The sequence below is a fragment of the Aquila chrysaetos genome, chromosome 21, assembly GCF_900496995.4.
Source record: "Aquila chrysaetos chrysaetos chromosome 21, bAquChr1.4, whole genome shotgun sequence".
Taxonomy (NCBI): Eukaryota; Metazoa; Chordata; class Aves; order Accipitriformes; family Accipitridae; genus Aquila; species Aquila chrysaetos.
The window spans coordinates 12,351,714-12,374,497 of record NC_044024.1 but is presented as its reverse complement, the minus strand read 5'-3'; the positions used below and the strand labels follow the sequence as shown (position 1 = coordinate 12,374,497).

At 48.4% G+C, this 22,784-nt stretch overlaps 1 protein-coding gene across 1 annotated transcript in view; it reads left to right on the top strand.

The window, feature by feature from the left end:
• Window positions 1–22,784, top strand: part of LOC115333602 (gamma-aminobutyric acid type A receptor subunit epsilon) — a 42,416-nt gene that overhangs the window by 7,888 nt on the left and 11,744 nt on the right. Inside the window, exons 4-6 of the mRNA XM_029996745.1 lie at window positions 19,461–19,681; window positions 20,273–20,355; window positions 21,801–21,938. Coding sequence (XP_029852605.1) covers window positions 19,461–19,681; window positions 20,273–20,355; window positions 21,801–21,938 — 442 coding nt within the window. The remainder of the gene's footprint in view (window positions 1–19,460; window positions 19,682–20,272; window positions 20,356–21,800; window positions 21,939–22,784) is intronic.

The following is a 22,784-nucleotide window of genomic DNA, read 5'->3' as shown; positions in this document are numbered from 1 at the left end:
AAAACCATGCACAACAACAGTGCACGTCCTCATGCCTTCTCTTTTCCTCTCATCCATTTACTTTACCCCTTTCGACCCCCGTTGGAAGCTCTGCTCTCCTCCCTGTCACAGGAGCACTGCATAGCCATGCAGGTGGTAGCAGTAGAGAGTGGCTTATAAAATCCAGTCTTGCATCCAGAGTTCATCTCTTCTAAATGGAGATACCAGGCACTGCTGCTAGTCTGGTTTCCTAAGAAACACAGCTTATGCCATGGTGATGGGTATGTGAGAACATACATACGTCCATCCCAATCCTTCAGTATTTTAGATCCATTGAGCTAATACCAACCATATATGACCGCAGGTATAGGAGCTTCACAGGCATATTCAGCATCTCCAGTATTTTTGTGAAAACGGGATGCAAGGCAGTGACAACTGCCATCTCCACTGAGGGGAAAAACTGTTGTGTGAACTCAATCCTTACTAGACACCAGAGAATCATATGGGAGAGTGCTGCTGAAGACAGCCCTGAACATTCCTAGAGCAGCTCAACCCATGTGTTTAGCTCTTTCTAAGAGTCAGCAGAAGCTTTTACACTTCATGAAGTGGGGCTCCACAACTGCACAGGATCCCAGGGGGTCCCAGCGCAATTAATGCAAGCCAGGAGTGTGAAGGCAAGACTGGCAATTGGAATCGCCTACATCTGCAGGGCTCTGCTGGGGAAGCTGCTGCCATGGGGCTAATCTACCCATCTGCAGCCCTCCCACCTGAAGAAGGTATTGCTGTTTGTGGGAATGGCATGGCAAGGAGCTGCTCAGGCAGGGGAGGAAATCACTTGGCCTAGAGACACGTGAGGGATTTTGTGGCATCAGTCACAACTGGCTGCACTCTCTCCAAAGTGCCTAGATGCTACAAGTCCAGGAGTCCCTGCTGGGTCCCAATAGTCACCAGTGATCTGACGACACCTCCATATGACACCACAAGTAGACTCTCTATGGACATCTCTCCTGCCCTGTCCCCTTAGGTAACTTCCTAAGCTTGAATCTGTGATGCTCTTGAGCATTAAAACCTTTCTCCCTGAGGTACTGAGGACAGCTAGACCCAGGTCTTGTAGCCTTGGATGGCAGCTTTCTGCCATCTGTACTCTGAATACCTCCCCCTGCTCATGAGAGAGGCTGCATACTGCTATAGTATCTCCTGAAGCAAGAGAAAAGGGCTGTGAAAAAGCTGCCACAGTGTCACCTCTAGACTTGGCTGCTTCACCCACTTGTTTGGTGTTTGTTTGCTTTTCCATGCTGATGCAATGAATTAAGTCATTCTGTGGGTTGTGCCAGCCACTGGCAGGCTGGCATCAAATGTATGATACAGAATGTCTTTGCTGGAGACGTGTCATTCCCACTTTGTCCCTTTTTATATAGCTTCTCCCAACCTGAGAAGCTCTGCCTTCTCCCAGCTGTCAGGCCAGTCCCACATGCCTGATCTTTCCCTTTTCCCATATGCAACCTAAGGAAATGCACATTTCTGAGGGAAGGGAACCAGAATTTGACTTGGACCTAGATCTCTCCTGAGCTCGTGGTGAGATTTCTCTCTGCTGCAGATACAGAGACTCATGTAGGCTGGAAGGTCCACTGGAGGGGAAATGTCCCATTGATCTCTTTTAGGTGCATTGCAATGACAGCATCTTATGTAAATATTTCTCTTTCACATAGCCAGGCTATGTAGAAGATAAAAACCTAGTTCTGCTTTTAAGAAATGTAGCAGCATTACTGTGGCTATTAGCTTGGATCAGCATGGTCTGTGCATTTGAAGGCTATAGGATAGCCTGACAAGCTGGTGGAATAGAAGACTCCAACTTAAGCAATGTAGTTTGAATACTGGTGTCCTGTGATCTTCTGCTCACCCCTCAAAGGGTTAACTACTCACCACTGCCTTCAGCCTGGTGATGGTCTGTCAGGGCTTGGAAGCTGGCCCTGCGTAGCTGCTGCTCAACCTCCAAATGATAAATCATGTCAGGATACAAAACTGATTCTGGTCCTTAAAAATGAATAGGTGATTTGAAAATGCCCTGTGCTGGGTGTGAATTCTGCATCCCCCTCATCAATCACTTGTCGTAAATAACATTAACATTCAGGAGTCAGCAGAAGGCGGGCAGGTTTGGAGGGGGAAGAAATGTAAAGTGATTTCCTGGTATCTTTTGTAGACCAGAATGGCAGTCTTGTTTCCCATTTAGGTACTTGCAAATTTTACATTATCTCCTCCCTGGGGAAAGGACCCTCTGTGCTCTGCCAGCCAAAATGTGGCAGTAACCAGAAATAAAGCTAGGAGACAGTTAAATGATATGAAGTGGGGTGGGGCTTGGCTGGAAGAGGATGGGCTGAGAGGGAAAAGGGTGCAGAAAAGTGGGACCATCAGGTCCCACAGCTGTTTGCTCCAGTCGCTGCATGGACTGGGATTTCCTACCCATCCCCATGAGCCCATTGTCTTTGGGTGGGATTGGGGCCCTTGGAACTTCTCAGGGTGGTGGGAAGTCTGTTTACACCATCAGGGAAAGGATGCGCTCGGCCACGAGCCCTTCCATAGCTGCCTGCTGCCGCTGGGTGCCAGCCAGCAGCACCTCAAGCCAAATGAGTTATCACCCACAGTGCCGCAGCTTTCCAAGCTGTGTCGCAGATCAGGATGCCCAATTAGATTCCTATTAACACAGACAGTGTTCAGGTGTCCTTGGCTTATCGTTAAGCTGAGCCTGATGCAAAGACCCACCTTGGTTCTCCAAGCATGTTTGCTGGAAGAGGTGCCAGGGAGGGCTGCGGCAGCAGGGACTGATGGAGGAGACTTTTGGTTCAAATTTTTCGCTGACTGGTGGTTTGCTGGAGGGATTTGCTCCTGGTTTTGTTTCGTAATGGCTTTATTGCTATAGATTATAGCTTTAACTGGTGTCAAGGGCACCTAGAGTTCTGGATCACCTTCCTTTAGGGATGCTTAACTCTCAGGAAATGATGCTGTAGAAGTAAAGTCGTTGCCAGCTATTGGGGCTGAGTGTCTTTCAGTCCTGAGAATGTCCGTGAAGTGTCCATGAGAGCCAGCATAGGTAGGAATGGAAAAAGTGCTTCTGTTCCGAGCTTGGGGATGGAGCAAGTCCCGTCCAGAGCTTCTCAGATTCCTCCCAGAGGTCAGAGCTGAACATCCTTTTCTCCCTTGCACAAAACCAAGCACGAGGCTCGAGGAGTTGAACACTGAGAACATAGCCCAAACACTGTGGTAGCCTCCTGGCCAAAGTGCATGGAGACGTGCCACTCATCCAGGGACCTGCTTGGTTACCTGCTTCAGGTGTCTGGGATCAGATGCGGTGCAGTCTGGGCTAGTTTAGATGCTGGAGACTCCTCTCTTTGGTATGTGCGAGGAGATGCCCTTGTGTGCCAAATTCTGTAGCAAAACTTGGTGACAGCTCTTCTGCTGGGATTGTGCACCAGCTCAATCTCATTACTTCATTATAATAAAGATGGAAAGAGCAAAATTGGCCTCCGTCCTTCCCCAGGGGCCAGATTCTGCTGCCTCTGAAGTGCCTGTGACTTCCAAGGGGTAGGGCTAAGCTCCTGCCTCCATTATTACAGCAAATTATTTTCTTATCTCTGCCTGTGAGCGGGGGACTGGAACCCGAAGAAGGTGATATGTCCAAATACACGTGTTGAATATTCCCCCCCTTCCCTCTTTAGGAAGGAGATGCTGCGCACTATTAAATTCATAATGCTGTGCCTGGCTGCGTTAGTTACCATGCAACACACTAACGAAATTGAGGATGAAGAACATATTTTCCCACGTCTGAGTACTGCAGAATAGATTTAATAGATTTGCATGTATGGTGCATTTGTGAAAACACTGTGAAGAAGGAGGGAAGGGGGAAATGTTTATTCATTATCAGCTGATGAATAATTAATTTACAAATGTTGTCTTGTTAAATATAAATTAAATCCTCATTTGACACACTTTATAATTTAGAAGTATAAGCCCAGCATGAATGAAGAGAACTCCCCACTGACTGCTTTCATGTAAATCCTGAGGAGCCAGGGAGGGAGGTTTGGCTTTCAAAGTTAAAGCTGACAAGGGGTAGCAGTGAGGAAGGGGGCTGCTGTGACAAAGCTAGCTTGGGGACCTGGGCCACTTTGTCTTTGCTCGCGGGTGCTTTCCATGCAGGGATGGCTTAGCGGGGCAGGGAGGCAGTGGCTGTCCGCACAACCCTCTTCCAAGGACTGCTTCTTCCCCACTCGGAGCTGCGGGTGGCTGAGCTGCTGAATCGCAGCTCTGAGTAAAATCCCCATCGATGCCACGTTATCAGAGCATGCAGCAAGCCGGCAGCCGCTTGTGAATGGCTGAGCTATCCCAGCAGCAGGGGCAAAGATCCCCAAGAGAGGAGCTAGGCTCTACAAAAGCCATATGAGGCTAAGCCACCCTCGCGGAGAGCCCTTAGGCGGTCTGAGGCATCTCTGCACCGAAGCGGAGCCACATCCCGAGGAACGGCAGCTGTGCTTTGTTGGAAGGCAGTTAGTGTGGGAGCTGCAGCGGGAAGCCTTGGGTTACAGCCCTGGTGTCCTGCTGCAAGGCTTGGGTTAATATCTTCGTTTCTTCTTAATAGATGGGGAAACCGAGACTGGTAATAATTGTCTGGCTCTGAGGAACACTTAAGTCTTGATTATACTTAGCTTTGGCTGCTTTGGAATAAGTAGGAAGGAAATGAAATGAAAATGGCACAGTTTTTAAAATGCTTGAATATGTTGCTCTGGAGCACAAGATAAGCCTATAGGTAAAGGAAATTTGTTACCTCCCCCCCTTCTTCCCTGATAATAATAGACTCCAGCAGTTGCACAGCACTTCTGAACTGAAAGGACTTAAAAATGCTTCACAAATCATCTGTCTAGGAGGCAATAGCCCAGATGCACCCACTTCTAGGGTGGATTGCAATGCCTGAAGCACGCCACAATGCTCTGCCAAGGACTCCGTGCTCTTCTCGGCCTGCCCGGTGTGCAGCGAGAGTCAGGCATCGGCATAAATCTAGTGAAGTTGCACAGGACACGCACTCATGTAATGAGTTAGTTCAGGTTTTGGTCCCTGATAAAGATGTACATCGTAGAAATTTAAAGTGTTGGGAAATGGGTATTACTCACTAAAGGCCCCAGTGCTTTTTCTGGCCGTTAGTTTCCAGGCCTGAGTGATGGCTCAGCGCCGCTGGAGCTGGTGGTGCATTTATAACATCTTCACAAATACTCATTTGCTTGGATAGTGCTCATATCTCTTGATTCCTTGATGTTCAAGAACGGTCACCATTCCTGTGTGCCCAAGTACTAGGAGAGGGACCGTTCCTCACGTAGCTGCTTGTGTTCGCGTGGCAGTGAGGTCGGGTACAGAGAAGGGCAGCGGCTGTCCTGTAGCCATTGTTTGTCATTGCCTTAAGAAAAAAAAATCATGAGGCCACTGAGGAATAACACCGATCACATGTGACTTCTGGGACAAATCACAAACCGCAACAGAAGATCTAATGAAATAAATAGTTACTCCCATCCTGAACGTATCCCAAGAGCTTCTGCAAGTTTCAGGGTCTGCTCCCAAACTGGAAAAGGGCTGATTTATTCACTATGAATAATTCAACCAGCTCCTTTTATTATCCAGCACAAACACTAATCCCCTCCAGATATTTTCTGTGTGACATCCATGTTGGTATTTTATTTATAGGCTGTTTATAGTGCAGAAAACACAAGGAGTCTGTTATCAGGGAAGATGAACAAAAAGCTGGGGTTTTGCCTCTAAAATTTGAAGCTAAATAAAATGTGAAAATCTGGACAGGGGCCTCCTGGGGGGAAAAGTGCTTTTCTTCAGAGGCATTTCTGGAGAGCAAAGCCCTAAAGTTAATTAACATCTGTGCTCCCCAGTCCGACGCTAAATGGGGAATGTGGCCGTACTCGGTCAGGTTTCTTAAACTGCAGCGTCAGTCCTGGCACACAGATGCCTCCACAGAGCCCACAGCTCCTGCGGCCTCTGGCCCTCAGGCAACATGAGATAAATCAACATTCATAATGAAGTAAGCGGCTCTTGTAAATTCCTTCACGGATCTGATTTCCGGCCTTCTGCTGGCAGGAATGGCTCAATCCTGCGTTCATTTTGTGCCAGCCTTTGGAGAAAACTCACATTTCTTCAGCTGGGCTGAACGCAGAGGGTTTTTTTTGCCCTGCACCCTTGCAGGCAGCCTGGGAATGATGCTTACTGTAGGCTCTTCCCAAGTAGCCAGTGTGCTCACCGTGCCCAACCTGAGAGCATTGTAACTCATAATTCTTCACCCTTACCCACAGAAAACATTTCTAACACAGCTCCTGGCCACAGCAGCTGCATCTGGTCTCCCTTTCCAGAGGTGTCTGCCAGCAACTGGGTTTCTGCTCGCTAATAGAGCATGATGACAGTTCTCCAGTGACCGGGAGACTCTCCTTCCTGGGGCCTGGACCAGGCTGGAGGGACATCCCCTGCCCTGGCAACCCTGGCAGCTAGCAGCTCTCTCTGGGTTTGGTAGGAGCTTTGCCCTCTGGCAAGGCATTAAAAGAGGCTTTGTGGTGATGCACAGATGTGGACATGGTTGCAGTCGCTGGGCGGTGGGAATGCAACCTTGCCCATCACACACTGGTAGGGATGTGCCTGGGAGATGCGGGCTCAGGCTCGGAGCTGTTGCACGCAGCTGCATCTTGCGAAGAAAAGCACAGATGCAGCTGTCTCCATCACAAGCACGTTAGCTAATGGAGTTGCTCTGCAGTTCCCCAATGGCGCCGCTTCTCCATATGGAGATCTGTGTGCGTGGACAGGCCAGGAAGCATGTGTTTCATTCAGGTACTGATCTGTGCTCTGAATCTCATTAAATTGATTCTTCCAAGTCAAAGGGAAAGCACTATTGTGTCAAATTTGAAAGATGTAGGCTCTGAGCTGTACCAATAGTTGTCACTTGATGGCCTGAATTATTTTTAAGGCAGAGTTGATTTATCTGAACTGAAGGCTTTAGATGTCTCCACAGGAGAGGTCTGGATATTTCAGGTGCATGACAGCCAAGTCAAAGAGCTGGTCAGAGGCCAGGATTTCTGGTCTAGGGCAAACAGCCAGCATCGTAGGGGAGGGGGTCTCGCTCTCCCCTCCTGCTTGGGACAAACAGCCAAAATTCTTAAGCATTTCTGATGGAAAATGGGTTTAGGGATAATCAAAACATTTACATTTAGTATCATCAGATTATTTTGATTTGCTTTTCATACAGTGATAAATTCTGTCCTATAAGTCAAGCATGAAAATGAGTATTTGAAAATAAAAGAATCAAATAGATAAGGGTAAAGCAAAATATTTTGTTAGCTTACTGAAGAAAAAAAAAGTTTCTGAATGAAATGATGATGTTGAGCTAATTCATTTTAGGTTTTGACAATTTTAATTTATTTCCAGCAAAACTTCATTTTTGTCAGTACAAATCAGTTCTATTTATTTCTTGCAGCCCCAGATGAAGCAGTCCTACCATTTCCCCTAAAAGGCTGATGTGAAATCTGCCTGCTATAAATGTGTTACGAAATGGAGACCATTTCTCAGAATTCAGTGGTTGTAGGTGGCCGGAGGCAATATGCTTCAAGGACCTCTTCATGCCTTGATATTAAAGGCTGAATATTCAGACTATTACATCCCATCTCCGTGTACAGGAAGGGTTTAATTGCCCATGATACAAATTGCAAGTGAGCAGCAGTGGAGCGATGATACTGCCAGCCTAAGCTTCCCCATGGCACCAGGGCTGGTCGGGCTGAGGCAGTGCTTTGCTTCTCCTCCCTGCAACCCCTCACATCTCCTCCATGCCTCCAGGCACCTCCTCGGTGCCCCTGTGTCTTCAGCTTGGTGTCTTTTGTGCTGGTAGGAGATATGTGTTAGGGTCAGCAAGTGGGTGGGCAGGTAGATCTTCACAGCCATCTGCCGTGATGCCTCACACTGGTCGGCAGCAGCCCATCGTTCCGCGCTGTGGGTTTGCTGATGCTGCAGCTTTTTCACACCAGCGCTGCTGAGACTGTCGCCACCAATTCCCAATGCAAAAGCTCCTTGAAGCCCCAGAGAAATCATGCTGGCTGCATGGGGCACTGTGGGTGGAGGAATAAGTCTGGTCAGGGGTCTTGGGCTTGCTGCATGCTGGGCTTGGTGTGTGCTGGTAGCACAGAGCTGATGGTAGCTGGGACCCTGGTATAAGCCTTGCTTGTCCATCTTCGTGTCCAGAGGGCTTTGCTGTGAGGATTTCTGTGGTTGTTCTCTGACCTGCAGTTAGCTGGGAATGGCTCTAACCATCTGATCAGCTTGTCGCAACAGAATTGCAGTCAGTGATAATGGCTCACCTGCAGGCAGGTGCACATGGGATGTGTGAACCAAAACACTTAGGAGTGTGGGTGGGGGAACACCTTGTCTCCACGTGGCTGGGGAACAGGGAAGGTCAGAGCTAGGACTTTGCAAATGTTGTAAGCCTTGTTTCTGACACTTGCCCATGATCTGCTTCTCTTTCCCTCCAGCTTTGCCAGTGTACCTGTTACACCTCCCACACCAGACCTGTGTCCCTTGGTCTGTCATTCTCCTCCACAGACACCCAAAGCCACCTTAGTAGTGTAGTGGGGACAAGGAGAGGAAGCAGAGCAGTGGGGTGGGAGTGAGAAGTGGGAAAAAATTGTGGGAGTTTGGTTGGTTGTTCCTACAGCCACAGGGAGGCAGGAGATTAAGAAGAAGTTAAGATGGTAACTGGCTGATCTCTTCATTTGCTCCTTGAAAAGAAAAGCTGAGGCAAAGAGAACTGTAATATTCAAGACAACCATTTCCTTTCATGATCTGGCAGTGGTGGACTGACAGACCTGTCCAGAGCTTGCAGCCTGAGTTTGTCACATGAATCTGCACCTTGTGAGAAGGCACCATGTACCCTGGTTCCCCCTGCCACAACAAAGAGCCACAGTGGTGACATGGCTTGGAGCAGTGTGCCAGAAGGATGTGCAAAGTAAATCTCACCAGGAGGCTTGGGGAGGAAGGGTCTCTGCAGAGAAGGTAGGGGACAGAAGGAGCACTGTGAATGGGGATGTTGGGCACGCAGTTTGCACGGCAAGGGAGGAGTGAGCCATTGTGTGAAGCCAAGCTCCCTTCCCACTGCTCACGGCTGTTTGGATGTGAGCTCTGCATGCACCTTCCTGAGGAGCTGGCTGCAAGCTTCAGTCCAGTTCTGCAGCAGTGAGGTCAGGGGCTGCTTAGACACTGGTCATCTCTCACTGGATCAGCAAGAAGAGAGATGAAAATACCTCAGTGTTGCTGCTATCACAAAAAGCCAAAGGCAGGTCCAAGTGCTGGGATTTGGTAAGGAGCAGCAGAGAATGGGCTGTCCAGCTCCCAGGAACTTTGGACTCAGCTCAAGAGTCAAAATTGTTTGGTTTCTTTGTATGTATGATTCTGGGATATACAAGCTCTGCCAGTGCATTCCTTATACCTCTGTGTAGAAAACCCAAGCCTTCACCTTTTTCACTAGTTCCCAAAGATGTCCTAAAGCCATCTAGGGGAGCTGGGAAAGGTAGACTGGTTGAATTTTAAAGGAGGCATCTGCAGTAGGCTGGGTCTCTACAAAACAGTCAGGAGCTGGAAAAAAGGACTGGGAATACCGGCCCCCAGTTTCTGAGGAGAGTCTTTTGCAGCCACTAGGTGCCATGGGAAGTGAGCAGCCCAGAGCGGCAGAGCTCTGCAGGTCCTGCTTGGCCAGTGGCTGGTGTCCTGGCTTCCAAATGACCAGCACACTTGGCCTGAAGTGTGGATGTATGCCTAGAAAGGAGAATCAGCTGGCCTGGTGTCCCTTCTGTAACTGCAGTCCAGCTTGCTTTGCCCTTCGAATACCCAACAGGGGAGACAGAAAGAAATTGTTCTTTCTCTGTAACCTGATTCATTTCTCCCAGCTGCTTTCCTCAGCCTGCTGCTCCCTTGAAATCTCATTAGGGCTGGGCTGTGGTTTTGTGGTGGCTTGAAAAGAACTGTGAAAGGAAAAACAAAATGAAGCAGGGAGGAGCTAAATCAAGGAACTGGCAGGGCAGGAAGAGAAAGCTGGCAAGCACAGCAAGGGGGCATGAGAGACAACATGAAACAAGTTTCCTTGAAAGAGTCAGTGGAGCAGAGTACACTGTCCCCACCTCCTCCTTCATCTGGGGCCAGGAGAGAACACTGTCAGGAGTGAGGATTTCTGCAGAGGGCAAAAAACCCTCCCCTTTTATGAAAGCAGAACTTTCTCAGATTTTTTGAATGTGCTTTTTTCCTTGAGGATGAGGATAAGAAAGGGATTCATATATGCAAACAGTGGTTTTCCTCCTGGCCAGCAAAGGCATTTCTGTACAATGGATGGCATCCCAGGGACATGGGTGCACTGTGCTTTCTCAGACCCATTTTGGTGGGAGGAGGACAGAGTAGCATCAGGGTTTGGGAGGTGGGCCTCTCTTACGTGCCACTCTGGCTCACTGGTTCTTGGAGAGCTGAACCATAGTGCCCACCCAGGGCCAGTTTCCTCATCATGCTTTGTGCTGTGTTGTGACTCCTCTTGTGGGGCAGCCCATTAGCCCACCTCAGCCTGTACTTCATCTCCCAGGAGCAGCGCAGCTCCCATGGCTGGTGGCGAGCATCGCTTCTTCAGCACCACCAGTTCTGGGCTCTGCTGGCTTCTCCACCCTGTAAACGTGCTGCCCGTGAAGATGGTTTGACAGAGCTCAGTGCTTTTGGAAGCAAGTGGTTCTCATGGAGGAGGGCATATTTAGGAAGCTGTAGTGATACTCCTGCTCTTTATACTCTGTCCCTAAGCTCCTGTGACTGTTGGGACAGAGGGAAGCTGCCTGTTTGCCCATTCTCAACCCCTCTGGTTTTGCATGCTGCTGTGCCATGCCATACAATTCCTGCACTGGAAGGAAGCTTCTGGCTCTGATCCACACAGAAAGCAGAGCTCGTAAGGCTCCCTGTCTCTGCCACCCTCTCCTTCCTGTCTTGACCTCAAAGCACAGCTTCTGTAGCAATTTCTTCATCACTAAGACTGCAGTGGGAGGGACTTTGTTCTCATTCCATGACAATCGGCATACAGCTGAGATCCCTAGACACCTTTCAGTCCATAGAGAGAGGTGGTCCCTCCCCTGAAGAGCGTATGGCCTTACTAGACAAAGCAAAATCCCATGAGAAGGTGAGAAGGGCGTGGGAAATGATGTGGTGCTTGAATAGGGCCATTACAATTGAAGATGTCTGAGGAGGGGCGTGCGCAGGGTGGTACTGCCTTTCTTGCTGAGGCAGAGAAGCAGAGTGGTGAGCTACAGACCAAAGAGCATGTGGAGAGGGGCATGGAGAGGAGGAGGAGGAAAGAAGACTAGAGCAGGGAGCGAAGGGAAAAAGAGGGAAAACCCAAGAAAGCCTGGAAAGATGAAAAAACAGCAAAGGGAATTGGACAGCAGATGTGGGCTGTTCAGTCCCTGAACAGACAGGGAAAAGTGCTAAGACCTTTACAACAGTCTACAGACTACTGTGGACTACTCTGCCTCTCCAAAACCCTCAGTACCCCCACATAGGGACTGGATGTAAAAGAGAATCAGACCCTAAATCTCAGAGGCAGTGTTGACTTTGCCACCCCCTAGTCCATCTGGTGAGCCAGCAGCAGCAGTAGGCTGTACTAGGGTCTGGCAAAGCCAGTGGTGATGCCAGTGGTGGTCCCTTCTGTATGAGGTACCAGATTGGAGGCAGGGAGACAGGCCCAGCTGTCGAGCCCTAAGCCTAGAAGGATGCTTGCTCTCATACTTCGAAACCACACAGCCATGTGCCTCTGAGAGTTGAAGGTACCCATGTCATTTAATGTTTGGACGACGTTCCTGCCTTCCTTCGCTTCACCTGAGGGCCGTTTCCCTGCTGCTGCAACAGGATACTGCTCTCATTCCTGCCTCTCCATCCTAGGGAGGAGACAGTGAAGCTGCAGTGTCCAGCTCCTGCAGGCAGGCTCATGGGAATCCAGCAGCCCAGGACAGTGAGTATTGTAAAGACAGAGAGGTAGGGCAAAGAACATGTCAGAGCTGGAGTAACAGATCATGTTCCTAGGCAATGATAGACTTGCAGATGTCTCCATGGGGACAGGCTGACCATCCCAGACACCCCTCCCCAGGAGTGTTTAGGACTGGACACCTTGGGGCACTCGCAGGACCTCCTACTTTCCTTTGCCTGGTACAGGGGAGCTGCAGCAGCTGCTCTCCCAGGCCTGGGAAGTATTAGACTGCCCATCCCAGTGTTTCATTTTAATCACAGTGGGTGGCATGGGAATGGGAAGTGCAATTAAAGAAATTCCAGCTTCTCATCTGAATCTTGCCAAGCTGTCATGGAGGAGCAATCTTAGGGAGTTAATTGTATGCAGTGAAAAGGTTTGTCTTCTAGCCCTTTCAAAGGAAATTTGTTTTTGTCTCGTCAAACACCCCATGAGCTTAAAGGACAAATAAACAAGAGCACCTGCCCGAAGTGCTAAGTATTCTCTTCCAGTTATCCTGTGTGCTTCTCTCCTTACCTCTTCTCTTCCCCCACCTGCTTTCTTCTGCTGGCACAAAGTTGCTTCAAGCCCAACATCGTGGTGTGCATTTAAGCATTTAGCAGTAAGGTTTGACATGCAAACAAGACTTTGGACAAGTGTGGCTTTGCTTTGCAAGCAGCCCAGGCATTTTCTAGAGCTCATGGTAACTGGGCTACATCCCCGTTTGTATCAGAAGGTGCTTACACACGACTTTCCACCCAGGCCATGTCCTGTCCTGAGAGTGGTGAAAAACTAAACTAAAAGGAGGTAGCTCCTTCCCCATGGTGCTTTGCATAATACTTCATTGAAGTGTTCAGTATCTTCCCCTTTAATTAATTCTGCCCCGTCTGCATATAGCATCCTGTGTCCACACCTCTGCCCTTTCAGGAATAACCTCATCAGGGACAGTGCAGGCAGACTGTGCTTCTATAAACCAGAGTCTGGCTGACGTCATGTCTCGACTCAAGGACTTTCCTTGATCCTTTGGGTAATGACTGTTAATCAGATGCTAAAACACACGCTCTAGGTCACATGCCCCTGGGGCTCACAGTGAGAGACTCCATGTGCCAGGCTACATTCCCATGAAAAGAGGAACAGGCACCATGGCAATCAGCAGCTATCTTGGGGTTGCATGTGAGGTGATAACATCACTGATGGACAGGAAGTGGTGGTACAAGGGAACAGCTCAGAAGAATGTGTTTGGGGGGAAAAAGAGTCTGGGATGGTTGGCTGTCATGAGTATAAAAGCCTGCCTTTTAGATGTGTCTGCTTGCACATGCATGAGAGCAGGCAGGTAGAGATCTCAGAAGCCAGCACTTGGTTTTGAAAGCCCTGTCCAGTTCCCGAATGCAGAGACTCCAAGGGTGAACAAGCCTTGACTGGGGAGTTTGCAATCGACAGAGCAGCATGTACAGCATGTCTTGTTTGAAGGCTCCTGGCACGAGCACAGGACATGGTGATGGTTTTTTAACAGTGAGTTTGTATTATAAAAAGAATGCTGTCTCAACTGAGATTCCCTGGGCAGAGGCAAAAGACATTCAGACAAGGACAGCGCTGCCTGTGTTGCTGCAGAAGTGAAACAGATGGGAAGTTCAGTGTGTCACCTTGAAAACACAGATCATCAGAGCTCTGCTCCTTTTGTCCTTGTGAGCTCCCCTAGTCACTCCAGCATCATGTCCAAAAAGCTCTCTAGGGTCTGATTTGGAGAGAGGAGGACCTTGGAAACATAATGAAACTTATATTCTCATTCTTTTGCTCTTTGTGTTGGGGAGACAAAACTCACCCAGAGCAGGGACACGGAGGCATCCACAAGCGAGGTGTTTCACACTACTAATGGGAGAACTGAGAAGCCTGGCACTGCCCAACTGGTCGCTGAAATGGTCAGTGTCAGGCATTAACATATGCTGTTAGTACATGTCCTCTCTGCTTGCTGCCTTTGGAGAGTGCTTGCACATGTCGTGCTAGAAGCACATTCTTGCCTGCAAGCTGTGGGGACAAGTTGTGCATCAGATTTGAAGATTTTTCTAAAATAAGGTTATTTTATTTAGTTTATTTATTTAGTCTGGAGAGTGTCTCCAGACTTTTTGCTATTATTGAGTGTGTTCCCTGGGACGTGGAGCCAGCTGCTGGGAGCAGCCCAGGGTTTGTCACAGAAGTTTGCAGGCTGGGAGGGATGCATGGGATGTTGTGGAGAAGAAAATGCTCACCTGTGAAGGAAGGGCTGCAGGGGTATGGAGTTGCTAAGTGCAGTTCTGTCTGAAGGGGGGATGCTTGGGCTGACCCCTGTTTTGCGGAAGAGGGAGACTGGAGGCTTCCTGGCTTGCCTCGAGCTGCACAGAGCGACCTACCAGCCCTTGAAAGAAATATACCCCATTCCTGTGTCTCCTCCAAAATCTCCTCCCGAGATTTTCCTGAATTGCAGCACCCCAAAGCATTTGCCTGTAATACTTGCTTTGCTTAGCTCTGTGATTGACAGCATGGACCCATCAGATTCACGTCAGCCCTCCTGAAATGCTGGCCATGCTTCCCAGGAAAGTAACCTGCTTTACTGTACTGCAGCAAGGGATTTGCTTGGAGGTGCAGAGGGAAGAGGCCTCTATGAATAAAAACAAATATCAGAACAATAAAAGCTAGAATGAGACTGGCTAGGATATTAATTTCTCAGCCCCACTGTTATTTAGGAATTTTCCAAACTATCTCTCCAGCAGAGGAAAATGGAGGAACCCGTTTCTAGGTCTCTGTCTCCTCTATTTGGAGGTTTTCTTGTTGCTGTTGAATACAAGTGAAGTTGCAAAAGCCACCTTTAAATCCTTAATTTTATCCTAATTAAGGAAGACATCTAAGACATCTTCATCTCATGGCTTTGCTTCTGTCTGGCATTTGTCAGACAGCTGAGCTCTTAAAGAACAGAGGGAAAGAAGCTCATAGATGGATACAGAGGAACCATGGAGTACCAACTCCTCTGTATCCCACTAATTGCACCCTTGAGAGGGGTCAGCTGAACTGCACACACAAACTTGCTTTGAGCCATTTGAAAAGGATCTTCTGGCAATGCACAGCTGTGTTTATTTGGTGTATAAGGTAACCTGAAAATACAAACTGCTAATTTCAAGTTGTGTCATGCTAACCCTGTGAGTTTAAGCTGTTAGTCTGAAATTGAGTAGCCCTAACTCATATCTGCTCTGAACCGGGGTGGAACTTAGTCTAGAGTTCTGGGGCCAAATCCAACTGGAAATATGGCCTGATTCCCCATGTGTATGCACATACACGCAGAGGTTAGAGAGGAGGCACAGGGAGGAGCCACCTGGGGCCAGGCTGGATGTCCTTGCTGTATGAGGAAGGACATCAGGATGGGAAATGGGGAGGTGCTCCAGGGCCATGAAGGTTAGGGCAGAGCGGCTGGGGCTGGGATGACCCAAGGAGCAGGGCTTAGGGTAGGACACAAAGAGAATAGTGGCCAGCTCCCAACTCTCTTGTGCTGGGGACAGGCCGATTTCTGAACCTGCCTATTTTCTTTTGGATTGAAAATTTTGAGGTTTTCTTTCAAATGACTTTTCACATGGAAATTCCATAGCTTTTCACTTAAACTATGTTTTTAAAAATGAAAGGGTTTGAGAGTGCAGTAAAACCTTTTTGTTGTTTTATTTCTTTCTTCCAAGATGAAATATTATTGTCAACTCCACATCCCCTTATTTCCCACAAATGCTCTTTTACAGGACAGGGTTTTTTCCATTAAATGTTTTCAGATTTTACCATTTTCTGGAATCAGGTTTCCACCAGCATCTGTGCTGCCCACATGAGGAAAACGAGGACTGATCAGTGATATGAAGCAGTGCCAGGTGATGACAGTGACCAAGAGCCAGCAGGGACATGCTGAAAGGCTGAGTTGGACATGAGCCCACACAGCTAGCAGTGGCAATGCTGCAGGGCATTCCTCAGCATTGGATAAACTCACGTGATAGTATTTAGGGCAGGCAGTCTTCAGTGTTTGCCTTACGGGTAGTTTGATTTTTTATTTTATGACTGAAGTTTGATGTAATATTGCATGCATGCCAACATGTGTGTGCTACCCCACGTGTGATCCAAATGGTGCGACCTAACCGTTAGAGCAATTCTTCTTATTCCACTAGCTCCTTCTGTTGAAAACTCCAAAAAAGCCCGTGCTTTTACAGAGAAGTTAACAACCTCCATGTGCCGCATAGCAGATGGTACAGTAATGTTGGAGGCGTATTTTACAATAAGCTTTTTCCACATGGGGAAATTGAGGTATTGAGAAGTCTCTTTGTGATGCCTGAGAATGAATCAGGGGCAGAGAGAAACTACAGGGGTGCAGGAGTTCAAGAAACAGCACTGCTGTAAGTTTTAGGGGCTGAGTGCACCCTGCCAAACTTCAGCTATTCAGCCTTGATCAACCTGGACTCTTCTAAGGTCAGCAAGAGTGCGAGGCATTTCCAGAAGACAACTTGGACTGCTTCATATTGGGATCTTCCTCCAGAAATACCTACCCCTCTCCAGTGACTGTAAAGAACCCATGGTCAAAACACCTCCTATTTTAATCACCTTGGTCAGGTGCCTACAGCTAAGTGGGATCTGATTAATGCTCAGAGAAAGGCCTGAGCACTATCCCACAACTGACTGGTGTGGACGTGCAGTCCTGCAAGGTTCCTCAGCATCAATGCAAACCACACCTGATGGGAAGAGGTGATAAAGTCTTCAGGAACTGTTGTGGTTTAACCCCAGCTGGCAACTAAGGACCACACAGCTGCTCGCTCACTCCCCTGCAGTGGGATGGGGGAGAGAATTGGAAGGGTAAAAGTGCTCCCAAAGGACAGAGCATTTTTTTTATAAAACTTGCCTCAGATAATTCTGAATGAAAATACATTTGTAAATGCCAACATTTCCCAATGGGTTCCCCACCTAGAGGCAAGGGAGCCAGCTCAGCCACTAAGTTCTTCCTCATGAATAGCTGTGCTAATAATAGCTGCTGAAATTAGATCAAACCACAGGACAGTGACAATAACAACTCAGATTTTTCAGAAGAGCTGAATGACTTGTGCAGTACACCTTCTGCAAAGGCTGGCTATGAATGGCACAAGAGGAGCTCTTTAATTCCGATCCCTTCTGAAAATCTGGGCTTGACAATACTAAACCCCTGGGATAGCTGACCCTCCACTCTCCTGACACGTTAGCATTGGTTATCCCAGACCTGAATGCTGAACTTTACAGCAGGACATCTAATCTGAGCAGCCAGCCCAGAAGCAAGATCTCACAAGTGACTCCAGTTAGGACACAGAAACTGATAGTGGCATCATTCATTGCAGTTTTGGTTGCTTTCTCCTACACCAGAGATATTGCTTAGGAGGAGCAATGTAAGCTCATATTGGCTCAAACAGGGTTTGCAGGGGTGGGGGAGAATATGTCAAATGTTGTGTTATTTTCACCCAACAGCTGTCAAGGAAAAGAAAATGACCCCAAGCAGAATAAAGCCAGCCCTCCCCATATATGTCTTTTTCTTGGGCTGCCATTACCCCATCTTGTCCCTACTGTGCCAATGCTTCTTTGCCCGGCTGTGGGCTCTATTTCACTGTTTCACAACCTGATCTGTGCCTTCATCACCACATACCCTATGTCCAAGCAGTACCCAGTCCAATCCAGAGCATTCAGATGCTGGAATGGGCTCTGTCCACCTCCTGTTTTCAGGCAGTGGCCATGCTTGTGTGGTTGGTTTTGAGGGCTGCTGCTATCCTAGCTCTGTGTCTCCTCTTGTCTGTTTTGGATGAACTGTAGAGGCAATGCCATCACTTTGAACATGCTGCATCTGTCCCCATTTAGAGATATTTTAGGACCTCATCCCCATCACCTTTGCTCATCCCTGTGTCTAACCAGGGTGAAGGATCAGCCCAGATAGTGACTCGACCGCCTGATGGCAAATGCTCTTTTCTCATGATCTCATTCCTATGCAAGGGATGTTTTCAGTACCAATCACTCATCACTGGTTAGCTGACAGTGGAGCAAGGGTGAAGAAAATGAAGCAGGGAGTCATGTGCTGCCCTGTTCTGCCTGCCCCCAGCAGGACATGCTGTCCAAGGGAGCGTGCTAAGAGCACCGCATCTATTTTAACGGCATGGTTTGAAGAAGTCAGCTCTGAACCAGCAGCGAGGGCAGTGGAGGGAGGATGTGCTGCAGTCATAAAAATTCCATCGAGATAAATCAATAGAGGGAGGAGGAGAATGAGAGGGAGAAATGGCAAAGTCAGACGCTGTTCATCTCTGCCCACAGGAGAGAGGGAGATGATGCCTTTGTGGTCATGGGGGTTTAACAGGAGTGAAAGGGAGCAAAGTCCAAGTCAGAGAGGAGCTGTCAGGAGCAGGTGACAGCCTTTAGTATGGGCTGGTGGAACTGGATTTGGGTGTCTGGTTTAGAGAGCCACTAAGTGCCAGACATGCTTCTGCATGGCACTAATTAGCACCTTCTCAGGCAGGCTGAAAAAGAGGGTAAGTAGCAAACTCTCTTGCACCAGCAAGCATGAGAACAGTGGGCTAAAGATGTGGACTACTGCCAGTCCAGTCCAGTCCAGACAGGAGCTGCCTCCCAGAAACACTAGCTATGGGTGAGCTAGGACACCCTCGCTCTCACCACAACCAAAGGTCCTCATTATGGTGGAAACTCTGTTTTCTGTCTGCAAAAGGCTCAAGATTTTGAACTGGTTACACCAACAGCTGGGTCCATAGCAGCCCCTGCCCCAGCTTCCTTTTCTAATTTTCAGCAAGGGGTATCTGCCCAGAAACCCACAGTGCCCCCATTTTTCATATAAACCATTTATAGTATAAGTCCTGAAGTAAGGGATGGATTCTCACTAGGTTTATGCACAACACTACTATTGCTATATGTACAAATTAGGTGTATGGAGCACTGCTGGGCTGTGTCCTAATAAATAACAGAAACTGCTGTCTGCTTGCCTTCTCTGGTAAGTTGGTAAGCAGCTTTCCTTGACTGTGTTTGAAAGGTGTAGCTGAACTTAGGACTGGATTCAGCCAATGTCCACACTGTTCCTTCATGCCTGTGCTTAAAAGGAGTGTTTGGCTTGAGTTGTCCATCAAGAGGAAGCCCAAGCCCTAGTTTGTATGGTCTTGGCTTTCCAGGCATGGGTCAGGCCAAACATGCTACAGCTCAACCCACCAGTCAACACAGTCTTTGCTCTTCCTAAGTGTTCCATGGATGTCCTGACCCCGAGCTGAAGATGAGCCTGGAAAGGTGTCAGTGGTCACTGACACCTGCTCCCAGACTTAAAAAGCAAATGTTCTGGCTGTGACTCCGAAACAGTGGCCTGCAGACCAGAGGACAGGGCTCTGCTTTGCCTGCATCCCTCTCAGAAAGACATGTTCTTCCTTCTCTTTCACAGGAATACACCATTGATATCTTCTTTGCTCAGACGTGGTATGACCGGCGTCTTCGTTTCAACAGCACCTTGAAGGCCCTCACGCTGAACACCAACATGGTGAGCCGCATCTGGATCCCAGATACCTTTTTCAGGAACTCCAAGCGGGCTGATTCCCACTGGATAACCACTCCTAATCAGCTCCTCCGCATCTGGAATGATGGAAAAGTGCTCTACACACTCAGGTACATGCAGCAGGCACTGTAGCTGGCTGTTGAGGTGAGGGAACAAGGAGCTGGTCAAAGCAGAGGAGGTTTCCAGGTGCCCTGGGACAAGAGTAGTGAAGACATCTCCCAGGGCTGATGGGAGGGCATATGCAGTACTGGTTGCAGAATGGGCTTCCTCTTCCCAGGATGAAGGCTTCCAAAAAAATCAAACTGTTTTTCCATATCATACCTAGAAAAAAGTCAGAACTACAAATGGTTGCCTAAACCAAAATCCTTTAAAAGTTGGTTAGTCCAGCTATTTAATTCTGATATTGAACATTTGGCTTTTGTTCCCATAAATTCTCAGTCCCATAAATGAATGTGAAAAGCTTACTAAACAAAAAAGCTTTTTGAATGTGAAAATTAGATGTTTTTCTCACTTTGAAAATATCCAAACATATGTTTTATTTTGCTGCTGTTTTGAAATGTTCCTGCAAACAGACTGATCTTCAACAAATTAGTGTTTCTCTCTCAAGGAAGCGAGAATCTCTCTGTCACATTGTGGTGTTGGAATCAAACCACCTTCACCAACACAATATCTCAGTCTCTCTCTCTCTCTTTCTCTCTCAGGCTGACGATCGAGGCTGAATGTCTGCTCCAGCTGCAGAATTTCCCAATGGACACTCACTCCTGCCCTTTGGTTTTTTCCAGTTGTGAGTATATATATTTTTTAATAGTTTTAGAAGGCAAGTAGAGAAACCTCAGTAGAATAAAACTCTTCTGGGAAGACCATCCTCCCTTTTAGCTACATTTTTCACCTAATCTCTGTGACTGTCTTCCTGGGCCATTACCTGTCATGCCCTGAAGCATCCTCCCAGTTCTGGGCTAGAAGAGGTCTTCAGGGACAGATTCACAGCACCTCTGAGTTTCTCCTTAATTTGGGTGGATGGTTGGAGGTGATTATTTCACTGACCTTCTGGTCACTCTAGACAGAGTATATCCCTTCAGCTGGCAGACAAATGGCACCTGTCCTGCTTTGCATCTTCCCCCTTCTCCTACTCTCTGAGGGGACAGCTTGGCTTTCCAGACTTCAGCCCAGAGACAGGCCCACTTTCTGCACCCAAGGTGATGGCAAAGGAGGGGTACTCAGACCTCCCCTCTCAGTCCCCACGTGTCAATTCTCATCAGCAGAGAGGGCTGCTGATGTTAGCATATCTCCACTGGTAATTTTGCAGGGAGCCTTTCTACACCAAGAGATTCCTGTCCTCATGCGTTGGTTGGAAATCTGATTTAGTCATCTTAGCTCGGGTTCACCTCTCCTGCTTCCCGTGCCACTGAAGAGATGCAGCACACGTGGCTCTGAGGTGCTTCAGAGGGAGGCAGCAGGCTGAGGAGATCCCATCCCCTCATCTCCCACCATCCCTCATTCTTTGCTAATTAACGGTACATGCCATACATGCTTGATAATTAGAAACACACTTTTCATTTGCTGCCAAGCTCTTGCTCCTTTCCTCCTCTGAGGAACTCTCTCGTAGGTGTTGAAGTCCCTGCTTCACAGTAGGCTCCTTTCTTTGTCAAGAAAGCCAGAGCCAGGAGAAGCCATGCTCCAGCCTGCAGGAGCCAGATCTCCTTCTCCATGGAGAATGCACCCTTTCTTTTCCATACTCAGGATCAGCTCCCAGGGCGAGAGGTACAGAGATAGTCAGAGCAGCCACAGCCAGGCTACCTCCCATGTTCACAGCTTTTTATTCCTGGTGTCGTCATGCCTGGGAAGGGAAGGTAGTCATGAGGAGTAGTGAGGGCCCCATGCTGCGCCAGGGAGCTAAAACCCTTAAAGATTTCAGGCTGGGGGAGTCCTCTTACACCAATCCAAGCCTCATTCCCACCAGTGCAGTCCTTAGAAAAGTTCCGTTTCTACCATTGGATTTCCCATCCCTAGGATTTGAAGTGGCCCACAAGGGGAGATGCTGTCCCTACTCCCATTGTATGTGGGGATGCCTAAGGGAACCTAAACAAAAGGCATGAGAAATACCTGCCTGAAAGCTTCATGTTTACAAAACAGCTAGAGTGAGATGCCAGTGCTTTTGCAGTCAGGGTGGTGAATGAGGTGGAGGCACATGACGTACCATTTCATTGATGTCCTTGACCCTTTTCCCAGATGGCTACCCACGCGACGAGATTGTCTATCGCTGGAGGCGCTACTCCATTGAGGTCTCCGACCAGCGCACCTGGAGGCTGTACCAGTTTGACTTCACAGGGCTGAGGAACACCTCAGAAGTTCTCAGGACTGGGGCAGGTGAGGCAAAGGGAGACAGCCCACAGACACGTCAGTGTGTTGGAGACCTCGCGGGAGGCAAAGGAGTCATCAGACAGCTCCACAGTGGAGGGGAAGGAAGGTCACAAGAGCACAGTTAGAGGAATGTAAGAATGAAGGGATGGACCTTTGCTAGAGGGAGCAGAAGTGATGGAGATTAAGAGTGAGGGGAAGACGAAGCAGGGGTAGGCCAGAACCACTGACAGCTGTGAACTGTGGGGTGACAATGCTGATGCGAATGAAGCTATCCCTAACTGAAGGGTCAAGAGGGAGAGGAGATGGAGCTCAGATCCCCTCTTGCTGCAGTATGTGCATACTATGTCATTCCTGGATGATGCTTATAATTGGAACAGGGGTGGGGAAATCAGAACTTGCAGATCTCAGTCTTTCCTTCTGTAAAGTTGTGTGGGGCTGACGAACACCTGAATTATGCTTTAAGAGACAGGAACAAGGCTGCATGTGTGAAGAAACTAAGGAATGGAGGCCCTTCAGCTCCTCCTCCTCATAATAGCTCACATCCCCTTTCCTTCCCACAGACAACTGAGGAAAGCCTCTTTGGATTCCTGCAGGTGGGGTGAGCTCATATTTTTAAGCCCTCTGAAGCAGCAAGTTCACATATTGCTTCTGCCACTCTGCAGGAAGCTGCTGTTGCCAACACCAGCAGCCAGCCTCTAACTGGGGTAGAAAGGCAGGACAAACCGGGACAAGAATTGGTGCAGTGAAAGTGTCTTGAATGCACTAGTGGCTGTCTGACATTTGTAATTCTCTTTTTTGGTAATTGCTTGCAAGCTCCATCTTAACCCTAGAGCTGTCAGGTGGCTTTCTTCC